The sequence below is a fragment of the Globicephala melas genome, chromosome 2 (genome assembly GCF_963455315.2).
Source record: "Globicephala melas chromosome 2, mGloMel1.2, whole genome shotgun sequence".
NCBI classification, from domain to species: Eukaryota; Metazoa; Chordata; class Mammalia; order Artiodactyla; family Delphinidae; genus Globicephala; species Globicephala melas.
In genome coordinates, this window is record NC_083315.2 from 135,908,456 (window position 1) to 135,930,838 (window position 22,383).

The 22,383-nt window shown below is 42.0% G+C and overlaps 2 protein-coding genes across 5 annotated transcripts; both read right to left on the reverse strand.

Moving 5' to 3' along the window:
* Positions 1 to 1,917: 1,917 nt before the first annotated feature.
* GPR135 (G protein-coupled receptor 135) lies at positions 1,918 to 4,911 on the reverse strand. Its single transcript, XM_030854457.2, is given in 2 exon segments — positions 1,918 to 4,362; positions 4,365 to 4,911. Coding segments are annotated over 2 exon segments (1,320 nt in total). The 5' UTR covers positions 4,777 to 4,911; the 3' UTR covers positions 1,918 to 3,454.
* Positions 4,912 to 6,596: 1,685 nt separating this feature from the next.
* On the reverse strand, positions 6,597 to 22,373 carry L3HYPDH (trans-L-3-hydroxyproline dehydratase). 4 transcript variants are annotated; one of them, XR_011377262.1, is made up of 6 exons: positions 21,751 to 22,373; positions 18,825 to 18,994; positions 16,221 to 16,343; positions 15,994 to 16,131; positions 7,999 to 11,075; positions 6,597 to 7,698 (listed from the first exon to the last, which is right to left on the reverse strand). XR_011377262.1 is itself a non-coding variant. In XM_030855125.2 (5 exons), exons 1-5 carry the CDS (start codon positions 22,256 to 22,258, stop codon positions 10,950 to 10,952), a joined length of 1,065 nt encoding a protein of 354 aa, XP_030710985.1. In that variant the 5' UTR covers positions 22,259 to 22,373; the 3' UTR covers positions 6,597 to 10,949. The 4 variants fall into 4 exon arrangements, 2 of the variants coding, with proteins under 2 accessions (XP_030710985.1, XP_060150853.1); XR_009563138.1 differs by having other exon boundaries at positions 6,597 to 13,807; positions 15,090 to 16,131; XM_030855125.2 differs by having other exon boundaries at positions 6,597 to 11,075.
* Positions 22,374 to 22,383: the final 10 nt, after the last annotated feature.

A 22,383-nucleotide genomic window follows, 5' to 3' on the forward strand; every position in this document is an offset into this window, starting at 1 on the left:
ATCCATCTCTTCTTTGCTAACCACTTCTGAAAATGCTGCACCTTTTCTTCCTTACAGGTAAACTAAAGAGTCCTGATTATGGCCCATTTTTATAAAGCACAAAGTCTTCGATTAGTCTGTATGCCCTCTTAAGGCAGGTAATGTGATTTCTACCCGTTAGTAGTCTTAGTGCCCAGGAAGTTGTTCTACATAAAGTACGAAATAAAACCAGTAGATGGTGATGATGTTGATGGTGGTGGTGATGATGATGATGATGATAGTACCACAACTTCTCATCCTTAGTTTCTCTATCTATTGATCTTTATGGGGGCAACAGAGGGTAGAGAAGGGAATATGGGGTTCTGAGGTTCAAGTCCTAGTTCTATCACTGACCAGTTGTATAGCCTCAAATTTAAAGACAAACACAACACTGTAAATTGTTCAGTAACTTACTAGCTACTTTCTCTCTCTCTCCTCACATTCTTACCCACCATTACTCTTAGAACCACTAACAGAACAATCTCCTTCCCAAGGCACCCCCTTCCTAAAACTTCCTACGCCTGCCTACCAGGAGTCAGGGTGGGGATTCATTTTTCTGCCTACAGTCCTTCATGCCACCACCTTGTCACTCCCAATCTCATGGATTTCCCCCTCACGCACGAAGCAGGTTTATTTCATGTTACGTTTATTTTTAAATGTCTTCCTTCAATTCTTTTTCTCAGACAATACCCTATTTTGCAACATGCTTGCCTCCTTCCCCTAAGAGCTCTAACTCTTTTTCTGCCTCTATTCACAGTTGCTGAATTTCTGTGCTATGATACCTTTCAGAATTGGAAGACTTTATCATTTTCCCCGAAATATCAGACATGACTTCCATTTTCTCAAAATGTGAAAGATACACAACCTTTTTGCCTTTAACAGGATATCTGTTCAACGTGAGTTCAGCTGCACTGTCTGTAAATGTTTTATAATAAGTGCTAAAGAGGAGACATGATCTCATCTACTCTGTACTACACTCAGTGTAGGAAGATATATAAAGATAATTCATAAACTTCTGATTGTGTGATGCCTTGAGAAAGCGAAAAAATTAAAACATCTTTAGCTCTGACAAGAATCATATATATACAGATGGCCAAGAAGCACATGAAAAGCTGCTCAACTTCACTAATTATTAGAGAAATGCCAATCAAAACTACAATGAGGTATCACCTCACACCAGTTAGAATGGGCATCATCAGAAAATCTACAAACAACAAATGCTGGAGAGGGTGTGGAGAAAAGGGAACCCTCTTGCACTGTTGGTGGGAATGTAAATTGATACAGTCACCATGGAGAACAGTATGGAGGTTCCTTAAAAAACTAAAAATAGAATTACCATATGACCCAGCAATCCCACTACTGGGCATATACCCACAGAAAACCATAATTCAAAAAGACACATGCACCCCAATGTTCATTGCAGCACTATTTACAATAGCCAGGACATGGTAGCAACCTATATGCCCATCGACAGATGAATGGATAAAGAAGATGTGGTACATATATACAATGGAATATTACTCAGCCATAAAAAGGGATGAAATTTGGTCATTTGTAGAGATGTGGATGGATCTAGAGACTGTCATACAGAGTGAAATAAGTCAGAAAGAGAAAAACAAATATCGTATGTTAACACATATATATGGAACCTAGAAAAATGGTAGAGATGAACCAGTTTACAGGGCAGAAATTGAGACACAGATGTAGAGAACAAATATATGGACACCAAGGGGGGAAAGTGGCGGGGGGGTGGGGGTGAGGGTGGTAGTGGGATGAATTGGGAGATTGGGATTGACGTGTATACACTGCTGTGGATAAAATGGATGACTAATAAGAATCTGCTGTATAAAAAAAATCATATATTTCCATCTTTGATTACAAAATAATGACATACACCCTTCTGTCACACAAAAAAATTAAATACTAATGAAGATCTTTAAATACAAGAAAAAAAGGTGGCCATTTCACATTAAAATCTTTATATGAGAGCAGAGGTTTCATATCTAGTTTAAAGTACTTATTCAATTAAGGCTGTGAAATACTGAAGAAAAGAGGGGCAAGATGGAAGAAAGGAAAGAGGAAGAAAACACAAAAACATCTTGTAAAATTCTGAGTAAATGACTCTACGTACAGTGGCATTTAATGTGAGAAATTTTACCTACACAAATCCCGAATTGTGCTTTCAAATATTTTAAAACAGCATCTTTGTTTTGCACCTTTCTGAAGGTATTTCTGGCTTGATTAAACTACCTCTCTGACTTTACTCCTAAGTTATGAGTACTCTATTATATATAATAATCCCACAGCCATTCTCCTTTCAAATAAAGATCACATTATTTTATATGTCATGTCTATTAAGCAACTATTTTTTTAAAACATATGTACCCAAACTTCCAAATGTAGAAGAACATGATTTTCCTGGAGAACTTTATGCTTATTCCAAGAATGCATCCACTTCTCAAAATATTTTTTGAATTCCTCTTTGGAATCACCTTCAGTTAGATGAAAGCTACCTAGGATAGCCAAGCTTATTACTTTTATAGAGCTCTCATACATGTATATATGCATTACTCACAAAATTCAATCAACTTGACTTCAAATTACATTTTTGGCTGCATCCAAAAATCAAATTTACCTCAAATGCCAAGATTTTCTACTATGAAAATTATTTTTTAAGAATGTGAAAGCTTTCTGAGAGCGGCACCCCTAAATCATTAGAAACAAAAGTAGCAGGTTAGAGTAAGGTTTACGTCTCAAAGTTTCCAAGGCAGATAATTTTGGGGGTTAGATGGGGGACATTCATTTCTAAGTATAATCTTGAAATACTTTAAAAAATAGCCACATTTCTTTATGTTCATACTTCTCTTTGCCCCTCAAATGGTTGGATTTTGTAGTAATAAACCACTTTTAGTAATAAACCATTTTTTCAAAATCCTAAAATGGTTTTAAACGGGATGAATTTAAAATTTCTCACAAAGATTATGGGGGTGGGGGTGGGGAGGAAATGCACCAAAGTGTGTAAGGATAAAAATTTTTGACTCCTAACCTAAGCACCCAAGGCATGTGTCAGAGGTGCAAGTTCTAGAAATCTGAAGTTCTGCTGAATGCTGGTGATTTAGAGGGGCCTTCGAGCAATTCTTAAGGTCTTCATTCTTTCCTGAAAGTCTATGTATATGAACCAGTTGGATTCAATGAATTTTTTTGTTTGTTTCCCACTGTGATTCCTGTAATATGAGTTTTTCAGTAATTGGGAATTTTATTTTTGTCATTTTTGGCACTTACAGTTCACCATGCTTGGTTGTGTGGTTAAACATCGTTTTAAGTTTTGCACTTTACATTCCTTTCAGCGCTTCTGAAGGAAAGGACACTGTTTTGTATGTTGTTTGGGGGAAGTGGTAAGCCTCCTCTCTGTCCTTTTTGTAAATGTTTGGCTTTATTAAGCACACGATTCTCCCCGGAATCCTGTATTGTTCATCGAAGCGGGTGAAAATTTGTCTTCACAAGCTCTGCATCCCAACCCTTCTTGGAGGCTGGTATCCCCCGCTTCGGATTTAGGCTGTTTAGCTGCTGCTGTCGCAGGCCGGTTGCGCCCTGGGAGCATCGAAATGTTTGGGTTGCGAATGGCATAGATGACAGGGTTGATGGCCCCATTGGCCCAGGTCAGCCATACGGCCACCACGTTGAGGAGCGAGGGAGCCTGCGTGGCTTGGGCCTGCCGGGCCGCGGTCAGCAGCACCAGGAAGCAGTAGGGCCCCCAGCAGCAGATGACGAAGACAATCATGATGAGCACTGTGGTGGCCGCGCGCACGTCGCTGAAGAAGCGCAGCACGCGCGCGTAGGTGGTCAGGGGCCGCACGCGCAAGTCCGACAGGCGCACGGTCCTGCAGACATGGTAGTGGTAGAAGCACATGAGCAGGAAGGGCAGCAGGTGGCAAGCCACCACCAACCCAACACTGTAGGCCGCGCCCAGTTGCGCGGGGTCCAGGGACGTCCGGTACAGACAGCCGTGGAAGCTCTGCGCCGCCGGGGACTCCCAGGTAGCACGGAGCAGCTTCCAGGGCAAGGAGAAGCACAGCGCCGCCAGCCAGGCGCCGGCCAGCAGCTGCAGCGCGCGGCGGCGCCCGATCTTCTCCCGCGTCGGCCGCACGATGGCGCAGTAGCGGTCCAGCGAGATGAGGGCTACGCTGAGTGTGGACACGATGCCGAAGCACGAGCTAAGAAATGGCTGGCGGTGCCAGGGCCCCGCGGCGGCGGCGGGTGCCGGGCCCTCGGGCGGCGTGAAGAGGTCCAGGAAGGCGGCTGGCAGGCAGAGAAGCGCCGTGAGCAGATCCGACAGAGACAGGACAGGGTGAACGCGTTGGTGAGAGTGCGGAGCTACCGGTGCTTCACGATCACCCTTATCACCGCGCAGTTGCCCAGGCTAGACAGCAGGAAGATGAGCAGGAGGACGAGCGCCTGGGCCGTCCCCGCCGCCCCCTGAGATAGCAGCGGCGCCGCCGCGGGGCCCAGCGGTGGCCTCTCCGCCGCGCCGTGCCCGCCAAGGCCGCCGCCAGCCGAGGCGCCAGTGTTGTCGCTCCCGCTCCCGCCGCTCTGGTTCCCCAGCGCCGCGGCCGACGCGGTGCTGAAGGAGAGCACGGCCGTCGCCGTCGCCGCAGAGGAAGTCCGGCCAGGCGTGCCGGCCGCGGATGGGGCGCCGGGGTGTGGGCTGCCCGACAGGGTTGTGCTCACTGTTGGGCGCACCGGCGGCAGCTTCTCCATGGGGCCCCGCGGCGGCCGCAGGTCTGCTCATCCCGCACCGGGGGAGGCGCCCGCAAGCCCGAGATGGCTCGGGGCCGGGGTCAGGGGCCTCTGCCTGGAGTTGCGCTTGGCCGAAGGGTTGACCGTAGCCCGCGACCCGCGGAGCTTTTGACGTGCGTTCCAGGTGTTGCCAAGGAAACCGCGTGTTTACGCGAGAGCGTGGGGCGGGACGCCGGCCGAGTACCCCCCAGAAAAGCCGGTCCAGGATGTCACCTCTCCCCGAGGTTATGCGGCCAGGGAGGTGGGCTTCAAAGAGTGCCAGGTCGACCCCCTCAGGGACCACTGCCCAGCCAGATCAGATAAAGCGGGACTGGTCCTCACACAGATGGCCAAATTCAACAAGGGTTCACTCTCAAGCTCTCTTGGATACACATGTCCTACAGAGAGGCGGGGGGCGGGGGGGGGTTGCTTTGCTTCCTGTGGGTGTTTCTGGCATCTACAGGTAGGAAAGGAATCTAGAACCTGAAGTGGAAAACAATCTAAATTCGGAGATCTTAAACCTGAGGGAGCAGAAAAACTTAAACCAGGTGTTCTCAAACTTGAGCATGCAACAGAAGCACCTAGGGCTTGTTAAAACACAGTTGACTGGGCCCAGCCCCAGATGTTCAGATTCAGTAGATCTGGGGTCTTGTCCGAGAATTTGCATTTCTAACAAGTTGCTGGGTGGTGATGATATTGCTGGTCCAAGGACCACACTTTGAGAACCACTGATGTAGTAAGCTTATTAAAATGCACATTGGCTGGCTGACTCCCAGGAGTACTGAGGATGGGCCCATGAATCTAAACGCCAAAGGTGATTCTGATACAGGTGCTTTGAAGAGCTAGGATATGGATCCTGGAGGCAGGATGTCACCTTGTCTTCAAGGACCTGGACCCCAGGACCATTACTCTCTCACACGTGTCAGGGAAGAGGGGAGAGTCACTGGTTCCTTGCCCTGCTGGCAGCCTTCATCAGTTCTCTGGAATGTGGTATGTTTTGAGTTTAAGGTGCTGCCAGCCAAGCAGTCGCCACAGACGCAGCTCCAGGTATCTGGCGGGAAGATACAGGAACAGGAAGGGCCTGCCTGCCCAGGGAAGCTGCATCTCAAGTTTCTGGGCATGGCCTCTAATGAGGGAAAGTGTGATAAACCCTTGGGTTCTCTAGAGCAGTGGTCTGCAAAGTGTGGGCCCTGGACCAGCAGCATCAGCATGACCTGGGAACTTGTTAGAAATGCAGATTCTCAGGCCACACCCCAAATCTACTGAATCTGAAACTCTGGGGATGGAGCCCAGCCACGAGCCCTGCAAGTGATTCTGATGCTCGTTTGTGAAACGCTGATCTCAGGAATGACTAGTATACCTTCAGGTCTTAGAATCAACAATATTAGTGTTTTGGGCACTTATTTTAGTGAGGAAAAATATCCTACTGGAAACTTACAGTATAAGTAAAGTTCATTTAAGGTGGTAAATAAGACTGGGTTTCTCGGTCTCAGCATTATTGACATTTTGAGCCAGGTTAATTCTCTGTTGTGGAGGCTATCCTAGGCACTGTAGGATGTTTAACAGTAACCCTAGCCTCTACCCATGAGATGGCAGTAGTGACAACTAAAAATGTCTTCAGACATTGCCAAATGTTCAGGGGGACAGGGGAGGCCAACCTCAGCTGAAAACCACTGAACTAAGCCAAAAATATATAACAGATTAGTTTATTTAGGTTTTCAGAAACAACAAATAAGGATCCTAGCCCAAAGACCTTAGTTTTAGGCAAACAATGTCATAAATGTTTAAAAATATAAGGACTGTAGGAAGAGAATCTGGCAACTGGGAGACCAGTTAAGAAAAGGCATTGTGGGACTTCCCTGGTGGCGCAGTGGTTGGGAGTCCGCCTGCCATTGCAGGGGACACGGGTTCGAGCCCTGGTCCGGGAGGATCCCACATGCTGTGGAGCAACTAAGCCCGTGCACCACAACTACTGAGCCTGTGCTCTGGAGCCCACGTGCCACAACTGCTGAGGCCCGCGTGCCTAGCGCCTGTGCTCTGCAACGAGAAGCCACTGCAATGAGAAGCCTGCGCACCACAACGAAGAGTGGTCCCCACTCCTCACAGCTAGAGAAAGCCCGCGTGCAGTGGTGAAGACCCAACACAGCCAAAAATAGATGAATAAAAATAAATGAATAAATAGATTTGGAAAAAAAAAAGAAAAGGCATTATAATAGCCTGGGGGAGAAATGAAAGAGTCTGAACTAAGGCATTTACAGTGAAGAAGGAGGCAGTATATGGATTAGAGTCTTTGGATATAAACAATACATTGAGGGCACTGTCTCATTTAAGCAAAAGCAGAATTTACTGGAAGGATAGGGGGAGTTCAAAAGGACAGTCTAACAGCCAACCCCAAGAACAAGAGAAGTCAGGGCAGCTCTACAGGTAGAGATAGCAGAAAGGAACTGAGGGTGATCTCTTTAGGGCTCTATAGGAATAAGTCTGCTTCAACCATTTTTCAGACCTTATGTCATTTCTCTCAAGATCCCAGGTCTTAGAGGAGACAGTCTGATTGGAGTACCCCTTGTCTGGCAGCCCCATCAAGGCTATGTGCAGGGGATGGATGGTTTCCCAAAGGAAAAGGAGAGTGTTGTTGATAAAAGAAGGGGAAAGGAATGATGCCGGCCAAATCCACAGACGTCCACCTCAGAGCATCAACAGAGAGGACAAAAGAGCATGAAAAAGGAGCCAAGGATAGATCCCAGGTTCCTGGCTCGATGGATGGTGGTACCATTGATCAAATTAGGGAATATGGGAGGAGGGGCACATTCTAGGGGCAGATGAGTCTGCTTTGTCCACCAAGTAGTGAATCTGCAGTATGGCTCTGGAGCTTAGGATTTAGAGACTTGGGAGATGTCAGCCTCTCTGCAAGAGAGAAAAACGTGGGCATGAATATGACTTAGGAACAGAGTATTGAGTGAAGAGAGAAAGGAACCATAGGTGGAATGCTAGGGAGTAGCAAAAATTAAGAAGCAGGTAAAGGGAGAAAAGCTAAGCAGGTGAGTGATGTATTTGATGAGGCATATTTGGCCAACTGAGAAATCAGCTGTCCTGTGTTTTGGGGTGCTTTGTTTTACTTTTGCTTTTCAGAAAAGAGGAGAATGTAAGTTTCCAGCCTCTTCTCAGAAAAGTTGCTGTGATGATGAGGTCAGCTCTATTCTTTACCTTCAGGTAGGGAGGTAGCAGGCTTCTTATGTATCTCAGAGCGAAGAGGAGAAGTTTCCAGGTAGGGGAGGCTCACCTGTAAAGCCTGGGCCCAAAAAGGGAATTAAAATCAATTGGTTAAAACTGCAGTCCTCCTACCAGCAGTACCAGCATCAGCTGGGAACTTGTTAGAAATGCCCCACCCATGCCTAGGAAATGAGAATCTGCATTCTAAGATCCCCGGGTAATTCACACCTACACTGAAGTATGAGAGGCATTGTCCTAAGGAGGGATGGTACGGAAATTGTGGAATTTGAGGGACGAAGAGGAGGGTGCCCCAACTCTTACAGAGTCTAGAGGACCTGGAGCAAAGATTTGCAAGTGCATGGTGAAGAGGAGATGGACCTGGGCCCACACAACTGCAGCACCCGATGGGTTCTAATGAGGCCTGAGTACTAACCTATGGTCTTGAGAACCTCAGTGGATGGCTCTGTGTCTGAGCTCTGCACCAAGGGAGTAGAGGTTGGTGCTCTAAAATGTACCACACTTGCCTGCAAGAAGCAAGGAGCAGCATCCACCATGGATTGCATAAACCCTTGGGTGACCATTAAATCTGGTCGTTAGATCAAGCATAGTTTCCAATGAGTAATGAGGTCGAAACCAGATTGCAATAGTTGAGTAGCAAACGGAAGATGAGAAAATGTACCCAATGAGAAGAGAGTAAGGAATCTAGGAGCTTGACTGCAAAGGGAAGGCAATAGGGGTGACAGACAGCAGGCTGAAGAGGGAAGGTGGACAAGGGGTGTTTGTTTCATTTTGCTTATGATGATACTCAGTAAGACCTTAGAGGAAGGAACCAATGAGGGGAAGGAGGTTGCTTGAAAGAGGTTAGTGATGAGACAAAACCCTTAGCAAGGATGGGAAGGGATAGATGTGAGCAGTATTCAGAAGGTAGAATCAACAGGACTTAGTGACTGATTAGACACTTGGAGGTGAGAGGAACAGCAGTTGATTTCCCTAGTGGTTTTGACTCCACGGGAGACACGGTGAAATACAGAAGGAATGAATATTATTGCAAGGGTTTGGCTCTGGTTTGGGTTAGAAGTTAGGAAGATTTAGGCAGTATCTATTTTTCAGTGTTCAACAAACATAACATTTTTGTTAAAGTATTATCATAGAACAAGTTCTGGCTGTCCTGTCTTAGAGGCAGAGGAAGTGTAGCAGGAAAATACTGGACTTGGGGTCAGAAGCCCTAGACTGACAGCCTTAAATGCGACCTGAGGGAGTTAGTTGACACTTCTGGCTTGCATTTCTCTCATATTCATGAATGAGACAAAAGCAGTGGCATATCATGGGTGGGCGGAGGGAGTGCCGGCCTGGGTGCAGTTGATCAGGGGGTGCACTGTCTGTGGAGAATTTTGAAACAATAATAAAACTGACTAAATGTCAGTCCGCATTTTTGTTATCACCACGTGCTAACAATTCTAAAGAATGTCAGTGATAAATACTCTCCACCCTCGGTAGCCATAGAATAACAATCAAATTTCACAGTGTACCTCGTTAGAGCAGGGGAGATGTGTGTGCACATTACAAAATGCTATAAACTTCTAAACAATCTATGTGTCTTTTTTTCTTCAAATTAATGTGACTTGTGAAATTTAGAGAGCAAATAGTGGTTCTATTTCTATTAAAATAAAGTACAGCAAATCTCCCTAATCTGTAGAAAATTTCTTGGTCATATTTAGTGTTATTTTTTGGAGGTAAGTGAATTTTTTACCACAGATTTTAAGAGATAATGAATGGAAAACATTAGTTTTTGTGTATTTAATAGGGAAATCAAGAACATTAACTTTACAGCCTTCCTTTTGGTCAGGTAATTCAATCAGAGACCTGATAACTGGGTCTACACAGACTTGCTGGATGATACAGCCAGTTGAAATGAATTGATTATTTCACTGTATGCTCAAAAAAAGAAATACTATTACTTACCTCAAAAAAGAGTCTACTGATTCAAGGCTGACAGAGTTCAGAGCACAAATTAAGGTCAAAACAATGAATCTAAAATAAACTGAGAAAATACCCCCCACCCACCAGAAAAAAAGTCTACTGAATATTGAGAAAATCACATGGTGAATAATTTTTAATACTTCATTTTATAATGCTGATAATGATCAAATTTTATTTTTTAACAGGTTCACAATTAACTAGCAAGAACGCCAATAGTTAACATGTCCTTCATGTTTTAAATTACCTGGCATGTAGTTGGCAGAGTATGTTGACTTGCCCCACTGTAGAGATTTATTGATTGACTCCTACTGTGTACCTATACTTCAGTAATGCAATAAACAACCCCTTTTATAAGAGCCTTAACGATATATCAAAAGCCTGATTCTTGATCTTCTCTCACGAGTTTACGGGTATAGGAGCTGGGCTCTGCAGCACAGAGGACATCCCTGCAGCAGCTACAACAACTCTCACCCAGAGAAGCTGACCACCCCATTACTTCCCAGTTTATGACTGCTAAGTGTTGAGGACTTTATAATAAGCTGTCTCCCTTGCATGCTGCTTAGAGAGAGGGCATTATTTTACTCAAAAACTGGAAGACTAAAATAATGAACTTGTAAGACTCATTGCTGTGAGGGCTACAATTGAAGCTATTACTCAAAGAGCATTTAAAACAGAATATTATAGTAATTACCACAGAGGAATATTTAAAAGTAACAAGAACTAAGGTTTTAATTTTACCTGATATGTTAATAATTAGAAAAGTATTCTGCATTTTGTATTCTATAAGCAATATACCAATACACATGTATAAACAGGAATAATGACTTTATATTTAACCACAGTGTATTATTTTAAGAAGAATGTTAGTTGGCTTACATGTACAATTTGGATACAGTTTTCCACGTAATTCAGAGAAAATTTACTTATGATAACAATTTAAAGAAAGCCCTTAAAAGTCATATAAGTCATTTGAGAAGAAATCCATCCCTCAGTGGGTCATCATCTTCTACTATAAAGTTTGCTGTACCTGTGTAATGGGCTTGTCCAGATACTTCCACTATAACAGCTTTAAAATCACCACATTTTACTTCCTGAAAAAGGAAGGTAAAAGGAGAATATCAAGATACTGCCCTCATAGTTTATCTAGCCTAAAAGTTGTATTCTCAATTTTTATCATTTTAAAGAGAACCCGAGTTAATCATATAGGCAATGGGAGGTTTTTAAGGTAAGTGACTGGATTTGTGTTTTTTATTTAGTTTAGCTGTAAAGTAGGGAACAAATTGGAGAGGAGAGAGACTAGAAACCCAGCAATGTGTTAAGAGGAACCTTAATTCATCAATTAAATCTAGAGACAGGAGGGCAGTTTTTAGAGAATGGAGAACAAAATATAGAGATACTCTGGAGGCAGAATTGATAGACCTGGGGACTGATGTACGTAGGAGGTGAGGAATAGAGATGAGTTAAATATGACCATAGTTTCTAGCTTGGAAGTGAAGCTGGCGCCACCATTAGCTGAGATGGGGAATGAGACAGGAAGAACACATTTAGGAAGGAAGAACTTGTAAACAAGTTGAGTTTGAGATATCTCTGAGACAATCATCTTGAGATGAGTTTAGTGGACAGTGTCAGACTCAGGAGAGAGGCACAGGTAAGCATGGTAGGGATGAAGCTTTGGGAGTCATCATTAGTGGGTGGTTGAGAGTTGAGTTCACTCTCACGTGGGTGAAACTGCCCATCTGCATCAAACGTTTGCCTAAGAGCAAGAAAATATGGTGGTTAACAGTACAGGCTCTGCTCAGAGAGACCCACATGCATAGTCTGGCTCTGTTACCTGTCTGTTTGACCTCTGGCAAATTATCTAAACTCTAATTCTCCATTTTATCACTTGTGAAAAAAGGATGATAACATTACTGACCTCAGAGGATTCTTGGGAGAATTAAAAGAGACGGTATATGTGAAGTGCTTAGCTTGGAAATTGACACATAGTCAAGCACCCAATAAACGTTGTCGATTATTATTTTGTCTTGAGTCTCAGACTTGAAGATAATGTATTCCAAGTTTTAGCATATAACATAAATGGTTTCATATCCCATAAGATCAGCGTATTATATATGAATCCCTAACTTAAAGCAAATTCCATATTCAGAAAGAACAAACTTTAAAAACAGCTACATTAGGATATAAAACTCTTTATTAGGATAAGTTATCTGCTATATTAAAGGACTCTTTGTGAGTAGATTCATTTATTAGATGCAATTTAATCATACTACAGTAGATTTTACTTACTACTATGAGTAAATTCATTAATTAGCTGTTAGCTCATTTATAATTTGATTCCGTTACAAAAATACTTTCCACAACTTTTCAGGACTTTCACATCTTATTATATAAAATGGAACATTCCTATAGAATAAAAACAAAAAAAATCCAAACCCTAATTTAATGGTTCTCAAACATTTTGGTCTCAGGATCCCTTTATACCCTAGGATTTGAGGACCTCACCCACCATTACCCTGATACCAAAACCAGACAAAGACACTTAAAAAGGAAAATTACAGGCCAATATCTTTGATGAATATAGATGCAAGAATCCTCAACAAAATATTAGCAAACCAAATCCAGGAATGCATAAAAAGGATCATACACCATGATCAAGCTGGATTTATACCAGGGTCACAAGGATGGTTCAACATATACAAATCGATCACTGTGATATATACTACATTAACAAAAGGAAAGACAAAAACCACATAATCATCTCAACAGATGCAGAAAAAGCATTCAACAAAATTCAACATCCATTCATGATTAAAAACTCTCATCAAAGTGGGTATAGTGAGAACATATCTCAACATAATAAGGGCCATTTATGACAAACCCACAGCTAGTATAATACTCAATGGTGAAAAGCTGAAAGCCTTCCCACTAAATTTAGGAACTAGACAAGGATGCCCACTTTCACCACTTCTATTTAACCTAGTATTGGAAATCCTAGCCATAGCAATCAGACAAGAAAAAGAAATAAAAGTTATCCATATTGGAAAGGAAGAGGTAAAACTGTCACTATTTGCAGATGACATGATACTCTATATAGTGAACCCTAATGTCTCCACTCTAAAACTATTAGAACTAATAAATAAATTCACCAAGGTTGCAGGATACAAGTTTAATATACAAAAATCGGTCACGTTTCTAGACACCAATAATGAAATATCAGAAAGTAAAAAACAATCCCATTTAAAATCAGGTCAAAAAAATAATACCTAGGAATAAACTTAACCAAGGAGGTGAAAGACCTATATGCTGAAAACTATAAAACACTGATGAAGGAAACTGAAGATGATTTAAACAAATGAAAAGATATCCCATGCTCTTGGATTGGAAGAAATAATATTATTAAAATGGCCATACTACCCAAAGCAATCTACAGATTTAATGCAATCTCTATCAAAATACCCAGGCCATTTTTCACGGAACCAGAACAAAGAATCCTAAAATATATATGGAACCATAAAAGCCCCCAATCCTGGGAAAAAAGAATGAAGCTGGAGGTATAACCCGTCCAGACTTTGGACTATACTACAAAGGTATAGTAGTCAAAACAGCATGGTATTGGCACAAAAACAGACAAATAAATCAATGGAACAGAATAGAGAGCCCAGAAACAAAGCCACACACCCACAGTCAACACACGACAAAGGAGGCAAGAATATACAATGGAGAAAAGACAGTCTCTTCAATAAGTAGTGCTGGGAAATCTGGAAGAAGAGAACATAGGCACTCTTTGACATAAGTAGAAGCAATATTTTCTTGGATCTGTCTCCTAAGGCAAAAGAAATAAAAGCAAAAATAAACAAATGGGGCCTAATTAAACTTAAAGGCTTTTGCACAGCAAACGAAACCATCAATAAAACAAATAGACAACCTATGGAATGGGAGAAAATACTTGCAAATGATGTGAACAACAAGGGCTTAATTTCCAAAATGTACAAATAGCTCATACAATTCAATATCAAAAAACCCAAACAATCCAATCAAAAAATGGGCAGAAGGGACTTCCCTGGTCGTCCAGTGGTTAAGACTTTGCCTTCCAATGCAGGGGGTGTGGGCTTGATCCCTGGTAGGGGAGCTAAGATCCCACATGCCTCAGGGCAAATAAACCAAAACATAAAACAGAAGCAATATTGTAACAAACTCAATAAAGACTTAAAACATGATCCACATCAAAAAATCTTTAAAAAAAAAATGGGCAGAAGAATTGAATAGACATTTTTCCGAAGAAGACATACAAATGGCTAACAGGCACATGAAATTGTTAGAGAAATGCAAATCAAAACCACAATGAGGTACCACCTCACACCAATCAACATGGCTGTCATCAAAAAGTCTACAAATAACAAATGTTGATGAGGATGTGGAGAAAAGGAAACCCTCCTATACTGTTGGTAGGGATGTAAGCTGGTGCAGCCACTATGGAAGACAATACAGAGGTTCCTCAAAAAATTCTACTCCTGGGTATATATCTGAAAAAATGAAAACACTAATGCAAAAACATGCATGCACCCCAATGTTCATAGCAGTACTATTTACAAGAGCCAAGATGGGAAAGCAACCCAAGTGTCCATCAACAGATGATTGGATTAAAAAGATGTGGTACAGGGCTTCCCTGGTGGCGCAGTGGTTGAGAGTCCGCCTGCCGATGCAGGGGACACGGGTTCGTGCCCCGGTCTGGGAAGATCCCACATGCCGTGGAGCGGCTGGGCCCGTGAGCCATGGCCGCTGAGCCTGCGCGTCCGGAGCCTGTGCTCGGCAATGGGAGAGGCCACAGAAGTGACAGGCCTGCGTACCGCAAAAAAAAAAAAAAAAAAAAAAAAGATGTGGTACACACACACACACACACACACAATGGAATATTACTCAGCCACAAAAAACAGTGAAATAATGCCATTATTATGGATGCCATTATTATTATTAATGTGGATGGAGAGAATATTGTGCTTAGTGAAAGCCAGACAGAAAAACACAAATACTATATGATATCACTTATTTGTAGGATCTAAAAAATAATACAAATAAATGTATATGTGAAACAGAAACATACTCACCGATATAGAAAACAAACTTGTGCTTACCAAAGGGGAAAGGAAAGAGGGTAGGGACAAATTAGGGGTCTGGGATTAACAGATACAAACTACTATCTATAAAATAGATAAGCAACAAGGATATACTGTATAGCACAGGGAATTATACCCAACATCTCATAATAACCTACAGTGAAATATAATCTGCAAAAATACTGAATCACTATGTTGTATACCTGAAACTAACAAAATACTGTAAATCAACTATACTTCAATTTAAAAAGATTTTAGGACCTCAAAGAGTTTTTGTTTATTTCAGTTATATCAATTAATATTTTCTATATTGGGAATTAAAGATATTTGTTAAGACCCTGCTGTATAAAAACAGTAAATAAAATTCTAAAATTCAAAAAAAAAGATATTTGTTCATTAATGCATTTAAAAATAATAAACCGATTACATTTTGTCATAAACAAATTTTTGTGAAAATAACTATATCTGCCAAAACAAAAAAAAATTAATGAGAAATATGGCATTTTTTACATTTTTGCAAATCTCTTTAATGTCTGGCATAACAAAAGGCAGCTAGTTTCTTGTATTTGTTTCTGCATTCAGTCAGTTGGTATACCACCCATCATGTAGCTCCTGGAGAACTCCACTGTACATTTGTGAGAGAATGAAAGTGAAAAGGAAGCAACGTCTCAGTATTATTATGAATATATCTTTGATTTTGTGGACCCATGGATAGGACCTCAAGGTCCTTTCCACACTTTGAAAACCAATATCCTAGCTGAACGGAAGTTTTTTCAGGCCTGTCTTAAAATTCTCTTCTAAGAGCTAAGTGAAAAACTTATGTAACACCCACCTTAGTTCTCCACAGTCTCAAAAGTAACATACTTACAAATGAGAAGCTAAGGGTGCCACTCACCCTCACAGCCTTCCCTGTGAATACTGAGCCGGTTGCACTGCTTTTAAAGGCTCTGGTCTGGTTCAGTTCTAGAAGCCCTTTGTAATACTGTAGGGCAATTCGGGCTGTCACTCCTGAGCCGGTAGGACTTCTGTCAACCTGTCGCAGAATAAATGAAGATGAGAGTGTTCACAGTGTTCTAGTTCCATATTACCTGGCTGTGTGCCTAAAAATTCCAGTTTTAATACCTGTTCATCTGCAAACACACAGATGTTGGTGGTTGGTTCCTCACTATAAGTGTCTTTTCCATCTGTTAATATAGTTCCATATAGAAAGGCAAGGTCTTCGCTGTCAGGATGATTAATTTTAAACTGTAAATAAAATAATTATCAACCACACATAAAATAAATATTTTCATTCAAACTTATCTTTTAAATAACATATATGGGGTACTTAGACATAATTTTTCCATCTTTATCATTTAAAAAATATTTTTTGGGTCACAGCACTAAATACTAGAAATTATGTCTTTCTCTAGATGAATAAAGATAGTTTTGTTGGAAGTTATGATTTTTATCATAACTTTGAGCCCTTTCTAAGGAAGTCGGCCTGCACATAGCCTCTACTAAAGGAACAGTCCTATTTTATACACATACCTCCCAAAACACATACTCTTTTAACCGCTGACCCCAGCACTGACCCCAGGATGGTCAATTCACAGGCCACCCATGGCTGCTCAAGCAGGAGGAGCTAAGGCAATCCTACTCTCACCCTCAGGAACTTGAAGGGGATAATGTAGAAAAATCAAGCAATGAGTATCTAGAGCTGAAATTAATACCACTGATAGATACAAGAACTGTCAGAGGCCATGAGCAAGCAAAAAGTATAAGGATGCAGAAGCTATTAGGTAAGAGAAACAATTGGATGGGTCAAAAAAGACTTAGAAAGGATGAAGTCAGTATCATAAAAAGCAGCAGGTACACACAGAGAGAAGCAGGCACTGGCAGGGGAGCTAGGGCACGTCAGTGGTAAAGCTTGGTCAGGTCCAAATGTGCGATGCTTCCTGAACTTGGGAGGTCTGGTTGTTTAACTTCTGGATTCCTGTAATGCCTGGTAGCTTGGCTGAGATTACTATAACCTTACTTCCATTGTATCCTTACAGTTAGTATATTCCACTACCACTTACCTGTCATTTAAAGCAGTTGAAGAGATTTGGATTCTTAAAATCCAAGGAGTTCATCTATAACCCAGTTAAAGAGGCCCGTATATTGGATCTTTGTTCTCTGACCTCTTAAAGCCCCTATGCCCCACCTCCACAATAGCACCAGTACATCACACTGCCCACATGGATGCTTCCCCCACTAGACTGAGCTCCTTGAAGGTCGTGGGGTTTGGTCTTCCTCTGGGTCTCCAGCATCTAGCATGGTGTCCGACATACAATAAGTCCTTGGTAAATGTTTGCTAAAAGGACAAAGATGAATTTATTTTATATTTACTTTAGCTCCCTCCCCCCGGCAAATGGCCTTTGCCTAAATCTGCATTAGCAGTATGAATAATCAGCAATTCACAAAGTAGTCCTACTGCCTGCTTCACCACTGACAGAACTACTCATATTTTTTTCAGAATCCTTCCTCTCTCAAAGTCCACCCCTTGCCACCTTGGTGAGAAGTTCTAGCTTTGAGAACTTCAAAATTACTCCTTTTATTAAGAAAACAATGCCTTTTTCTCTTGATTTTATTAAAAATAAGGTCAAATTATTTTGTGTCAAACTGTTAAACTATTAGCTGTCTGCTTACTAGAACAGAAAATGGATGTAAATTCAGAGTTTCAGAAGTGACTATGATAAAATAATTCTACCTATTGGTATTGACAGTCCTGGAAAGATGATAATTTAGAACAGGGATATGGTATATATTCATTTTGTTATTTAAGTTATTATGTTAAAATAAAGCCTCAGATATGTTAAATAGGCCCATAAATAATTAGTAGAAGTATATTAGATTCTATCTTTCCTAAGTTATTTTTTACTTAGAATGATAAATTCTCATATGCTAAAATATGTATATGAGTTTTATATATAGATCCCAATTAGGTAAAATTGAGTTTTATATATAGGTCCCAATTAGGTAAAAAGGCACACTTGTGCTAGAAAGGAAAGAATATTCTAGAATTATTTATTATCTAAACTGATTTTATAACAATAGTTTTCCCAAGCCATACTAGAGTTACTTGAGTGGTTATTTAAGTAACTTCTTAGCAATATAGGAAAAATTCACTAACTAGGAATTAATGTTCTCTGTGAAATAAGAGAAAGTCTGATCAGATTTAATGAAATCTATTTTGTAAGCTATATTTTACATTCATTATTTTCAAGGTTTGCAGAATGACCACATATATCAAAGCATTTCAAATTAGTGGAATATTATATAATACATTTTCTATGTTTAAGTAACCACAAATTATATTATTATTATGTATTATTAAAGTTAATAATAGTTACCATTTATTGAACATTTACTATGGCTAGGCACTATTCTAAGTCGTTTACACATATTGACTTATTCTTACAACTCCCTATGAAGCAGGTATTTCATAATTTCCATTTACAGCTAGGAAAACTGAGGCACATGGAAGTTATGTAACTTGTTCAAGGTTATAAAAGCTACAAGTAGCAAAACTACAACTACCAGGTAGTCTTGCTCTAGAGTCTAAGATTATAACCAGTACCTTATTCTTAGTACTACTGATAATTTGAACTCAGAGATATTTAATTTTCTGTATAGACATGTCATTTTTATCCCCTCCATGTCACAGAGGAGGGTATCTGCTATGATAGCAGCATCTGTACTGACCTGAGCTTTCACTGCTGCTGTCACTGCACTTGCTGCATCCATGAGGTCCCTTGTCTTTGTGGAACAAACATCAAGTCCTAACTTTTCAGCACTAACAAACGCATAAAACGCGCCACCATATGCAATGTCCACCACCACCTTTCCATGACCGGGAACATCCACTAGGAGATCTAAAAAAGATGTGTTTGAAAACAAGTTTGTTTTAGTATTTCAGCAATAAAATTCAGAGCATTTTAAATATATGTGTATTTCTGGGGGTTGGGGTGGGTGTATTTTTTCCTACTGTAAAAAGGAATGGAGCAAAAATCCATTTTCAAAATGAGTATGCATCATGTAATTAATAATAGACCTTTAGCTCAGTACATCTTTCTATTTTTAAGTTAATGAGGTTTGTATAAGTTTTAGAACATGAATGCCATGTTTTTCCTAAATCATACATACATATTTTGTTAACTATTCTGAAGATCTTTTCTAGAAAACATCATAGAGGCAGAGAGAGAGGAAATTCTGGGACATGAATGTGTGAAAACTATGAAGGAAAATGTAGGTGCCTCTCATGCAATTATCAAAAAAGGGGCCAGCCTGTGGAAGGATGAAGCTAAGTCAACCAACAGGGCAGAGAGGGGTCTCAAATTCAGAAATTAAGTTGTGAAAAATAAAATAGTTCTTGTATTCCTGAGTTTGCACAGTGAGTCATACAAAGATACCAGGGGGCTACCAGTTAGAGTAGAACCACAGGACCCTTTTAACACATGACGTGTCAAAACAGAGCAAGTTTATAATCAAAGGAGTAAAACACACCTGTGGAACTTAAGAGCAAAAGTGAATCAAAAATGTCTTTATCTTGATGCTGATGCAACATGAAAAGCAGGTTTAATGAAAGGAGACTCAGGAAATAGATGGAAATGTGGGACTGCCAGAATGGGGAAAGCTAAGTGTGGCTTTGAAGTCCTCATGCGTAAAATGGAATTGCTGTTTCCATCCTAAAGGGATTGTTTTGAGAATTCCATGTGATAATGTGTGGGGAATAGTGGGCACAGCTTAGGAATACAATAAATGTTAATATTAAAGCCAAAAGTTTAACTTCCAAATGGAACAAGGCTCTTAAGAGGACAGATATTTACATTTGCCAATCAGCATATTCTTCTCTGAATTTCATTTATTTACACAACAAATAGTCACTGACTGTGTACTGTTCTAGCACTTAAATACAGTGAATAAAACTAAAGAGTCTTCATTTTAGCTGGGTGGAGTGGAGATGAACTCAGCAATCCTGAGGTAGGGACTGTTGTCATCCTCATTTTATAGATGACATTGAGGCATGGAAGCCCTTCCACAAGGTCACAGAGATGGGGAGGGGCAGAGCCGTGATCTTGGACACTACCCATCTGCCTTTTATGCAATTTTCAAAGTAGAGAATTTAAGGATTTCGTTTTCTTAATGGCTCAAAGTGACCATTAATGCCCACTGATTATAGTATGGTCACACAGTGATGCTTTCAGGAACTACTGTGCTTGTGGGGTTGACTGCCCCTGCCCTAACCAACCCCAAACTATGATGTACGTAGTTGGCGATCCTGCTGCCAGCTGTCATTTCCCACAAAATCTAGAGTGCTTCTAATCTGCTGCTGGGGTGGCCTAAGGGGAAATCAGGTAGCCAAACTAGTTAACTGCTGAGGTTTTTAAAGATGTAATCCTAACATAAATTCCTGTCTCCCTCAAGTTCCCTCCCAATCCGGACGTGACACCATTCTTTCTGGGAAACTGGCATCAGTTTGCCCAGTGGCATTCTTTATCAACTTGTGTGTTTCAGCTGCCTGAGGTATTCTAAGACTCTCAAACACCTGGGCTATTACTGCATCATTCATAACATTTATAATCAGGCTAAACTTGAACCCAAATCCACGAGGAGGATCAAGATCAAATTAACGGAATGATTTGCACAGCTGGAAGACTTTGAAGAAAAGGAATGATAACCCTATTGCTGGATTGACTAAATTAGCTCCCAGCTCACTTCCAGTCAGACTACTAAAGCATCTTGATAGAATTCAGCCTTTGCTGATGGAATTTGTAGCAATCTCCCTCTTTGTAAGGATGAATAGTTACACTGTTTTACATGACATACAGGCTCTGTACTAGAGAACCCACCAAAGCCTTTTAAAGGCTCTGCACACCTAGAGAACTGTAACTAGCAACCCTATATATTCTGCAGTCTTTCTATGTCTAGGAAGATGTTTTTTAAAAATTCTAAGTACCTTGTATACTCATTAAATCCTCAAAAAAACCTCAATGAGATAACAAATGAAGATACAATGGACACGGAGGGCGTCAGTAATTTGACTAAGTTCGCATAGCTTTAAGGGTGTGTCAGGATTTGGACCCAGGCAATGTCTGTACCTGTTCTTAAAGAATTAGACCAGCAACATCTGTATCTTCTCGAAAATATTTAATTCTTCCCCCAATAAGTGGGAAAGGCAATTTTTACAGATGACTTTTAGTAACGTGTTTACTAACTTGTCAGGGTGTAATAATGTGTCTAGCAATCATATTCTAGCCAGCCTGGAGCTCCGGTTCTTTGCACTTTCCTTGACCCTAGTGGACCTTGCCTTACCCAACTGTGAAATCTCTAGGAATGCCTGACGAGTGGAGAATGAGTCGCTGAGTATGGGAAGCACGGAATTCTGTACCCCTCAAGACTCTCCCCAAACCACAGACGGATAGATCTGCGGGGTAATCAAATTGCATGCACCAAACAAATTCGCAAGGGCAAGGTGCTGACACACACTTACAGTTATTTAGAATTACCTTTTTACTGATTGTAAAGGCTTTGTGGGGTGGGTTAGTTGCGGTGCGTGGGTTCCAGCCAAGAGAGACAGTGTAATTAGTTGGGTCCTGGGCTGCAGGGCCGGAAGGGTCCCGCCGGTTACCTGTGGCCAGCGCGAAGGCCGGGACGCTGTGGAAGCGCACCGGGCCGCCACTGCGGCCGCCCTCGCACTCCACGAAGGCGGCTACCAGCCCGCACGGGCAGTGGATGTTGACCAGGGCCTCGCGGGCGCCGGCGGGGGGCGCTGGCACCAGCCCGAAGTCGAGCGCGAACCGGCCCAGAGCCAGCACCGCGTGGCCGCACATGGAACTGTAGCCCTCGTTGTGCAGGAACAGGACGCCCAGGTGCGCGTCAGGCAGCTCGCTCGGCACCAGCACAGCCCCGTACATGTCCCGATGCCCCCGGGGCTCGAACATCAGCCGTCGCCGCACGTGGTCGAGGTGCTGGCGCATGTAGCGCTGCTTGGCCAGCAGCGTGGGGCCGACCACCTCCGGACACCCAGCCAGCACGATGCGCAGAGGCTCGCCGCCCGTGTGCATGTCCACCACCGACAGAGCCGGCGTCCTCGTGTCGTGCGGAGGCAGTCGGGGCACAGCCGGCGGGCTCGCCATCGTCTGCGTTCAGATGGGGAATCGACAACCGCACAGCCCCTCGCGTTTCCAACCCGCCTCCTCCCCGCCAGAGGGCCAGGCCGCAGCGCCACCTGAAGGGCGGGGCCTTCGAGCCGAGACCCGGA

Coding starts and splice junctions, on each gene's coding strand:
- L3HYPDH (XM_030855125.2), bottom strand. CDS start 22,258: ATGGCGAGCCCGCCGGCTGTGCCCCGACTGCCTCCGCACGACACGAGG. Junction 16,132..16,220: donor GTGTGTTTGCAGATGAACAG/GTATTAAAACTG, acceptor ATTCTGCGACAG/GTTGACAGAAGTCCTACCGG. Junction 11,076..15,993: donor TCACAGGGAAGGCTGTGAGG/GTGAGTGGCACC, acceptor TTCCTTTTTCAG/GAAGTAAAATGTGGTGATTT.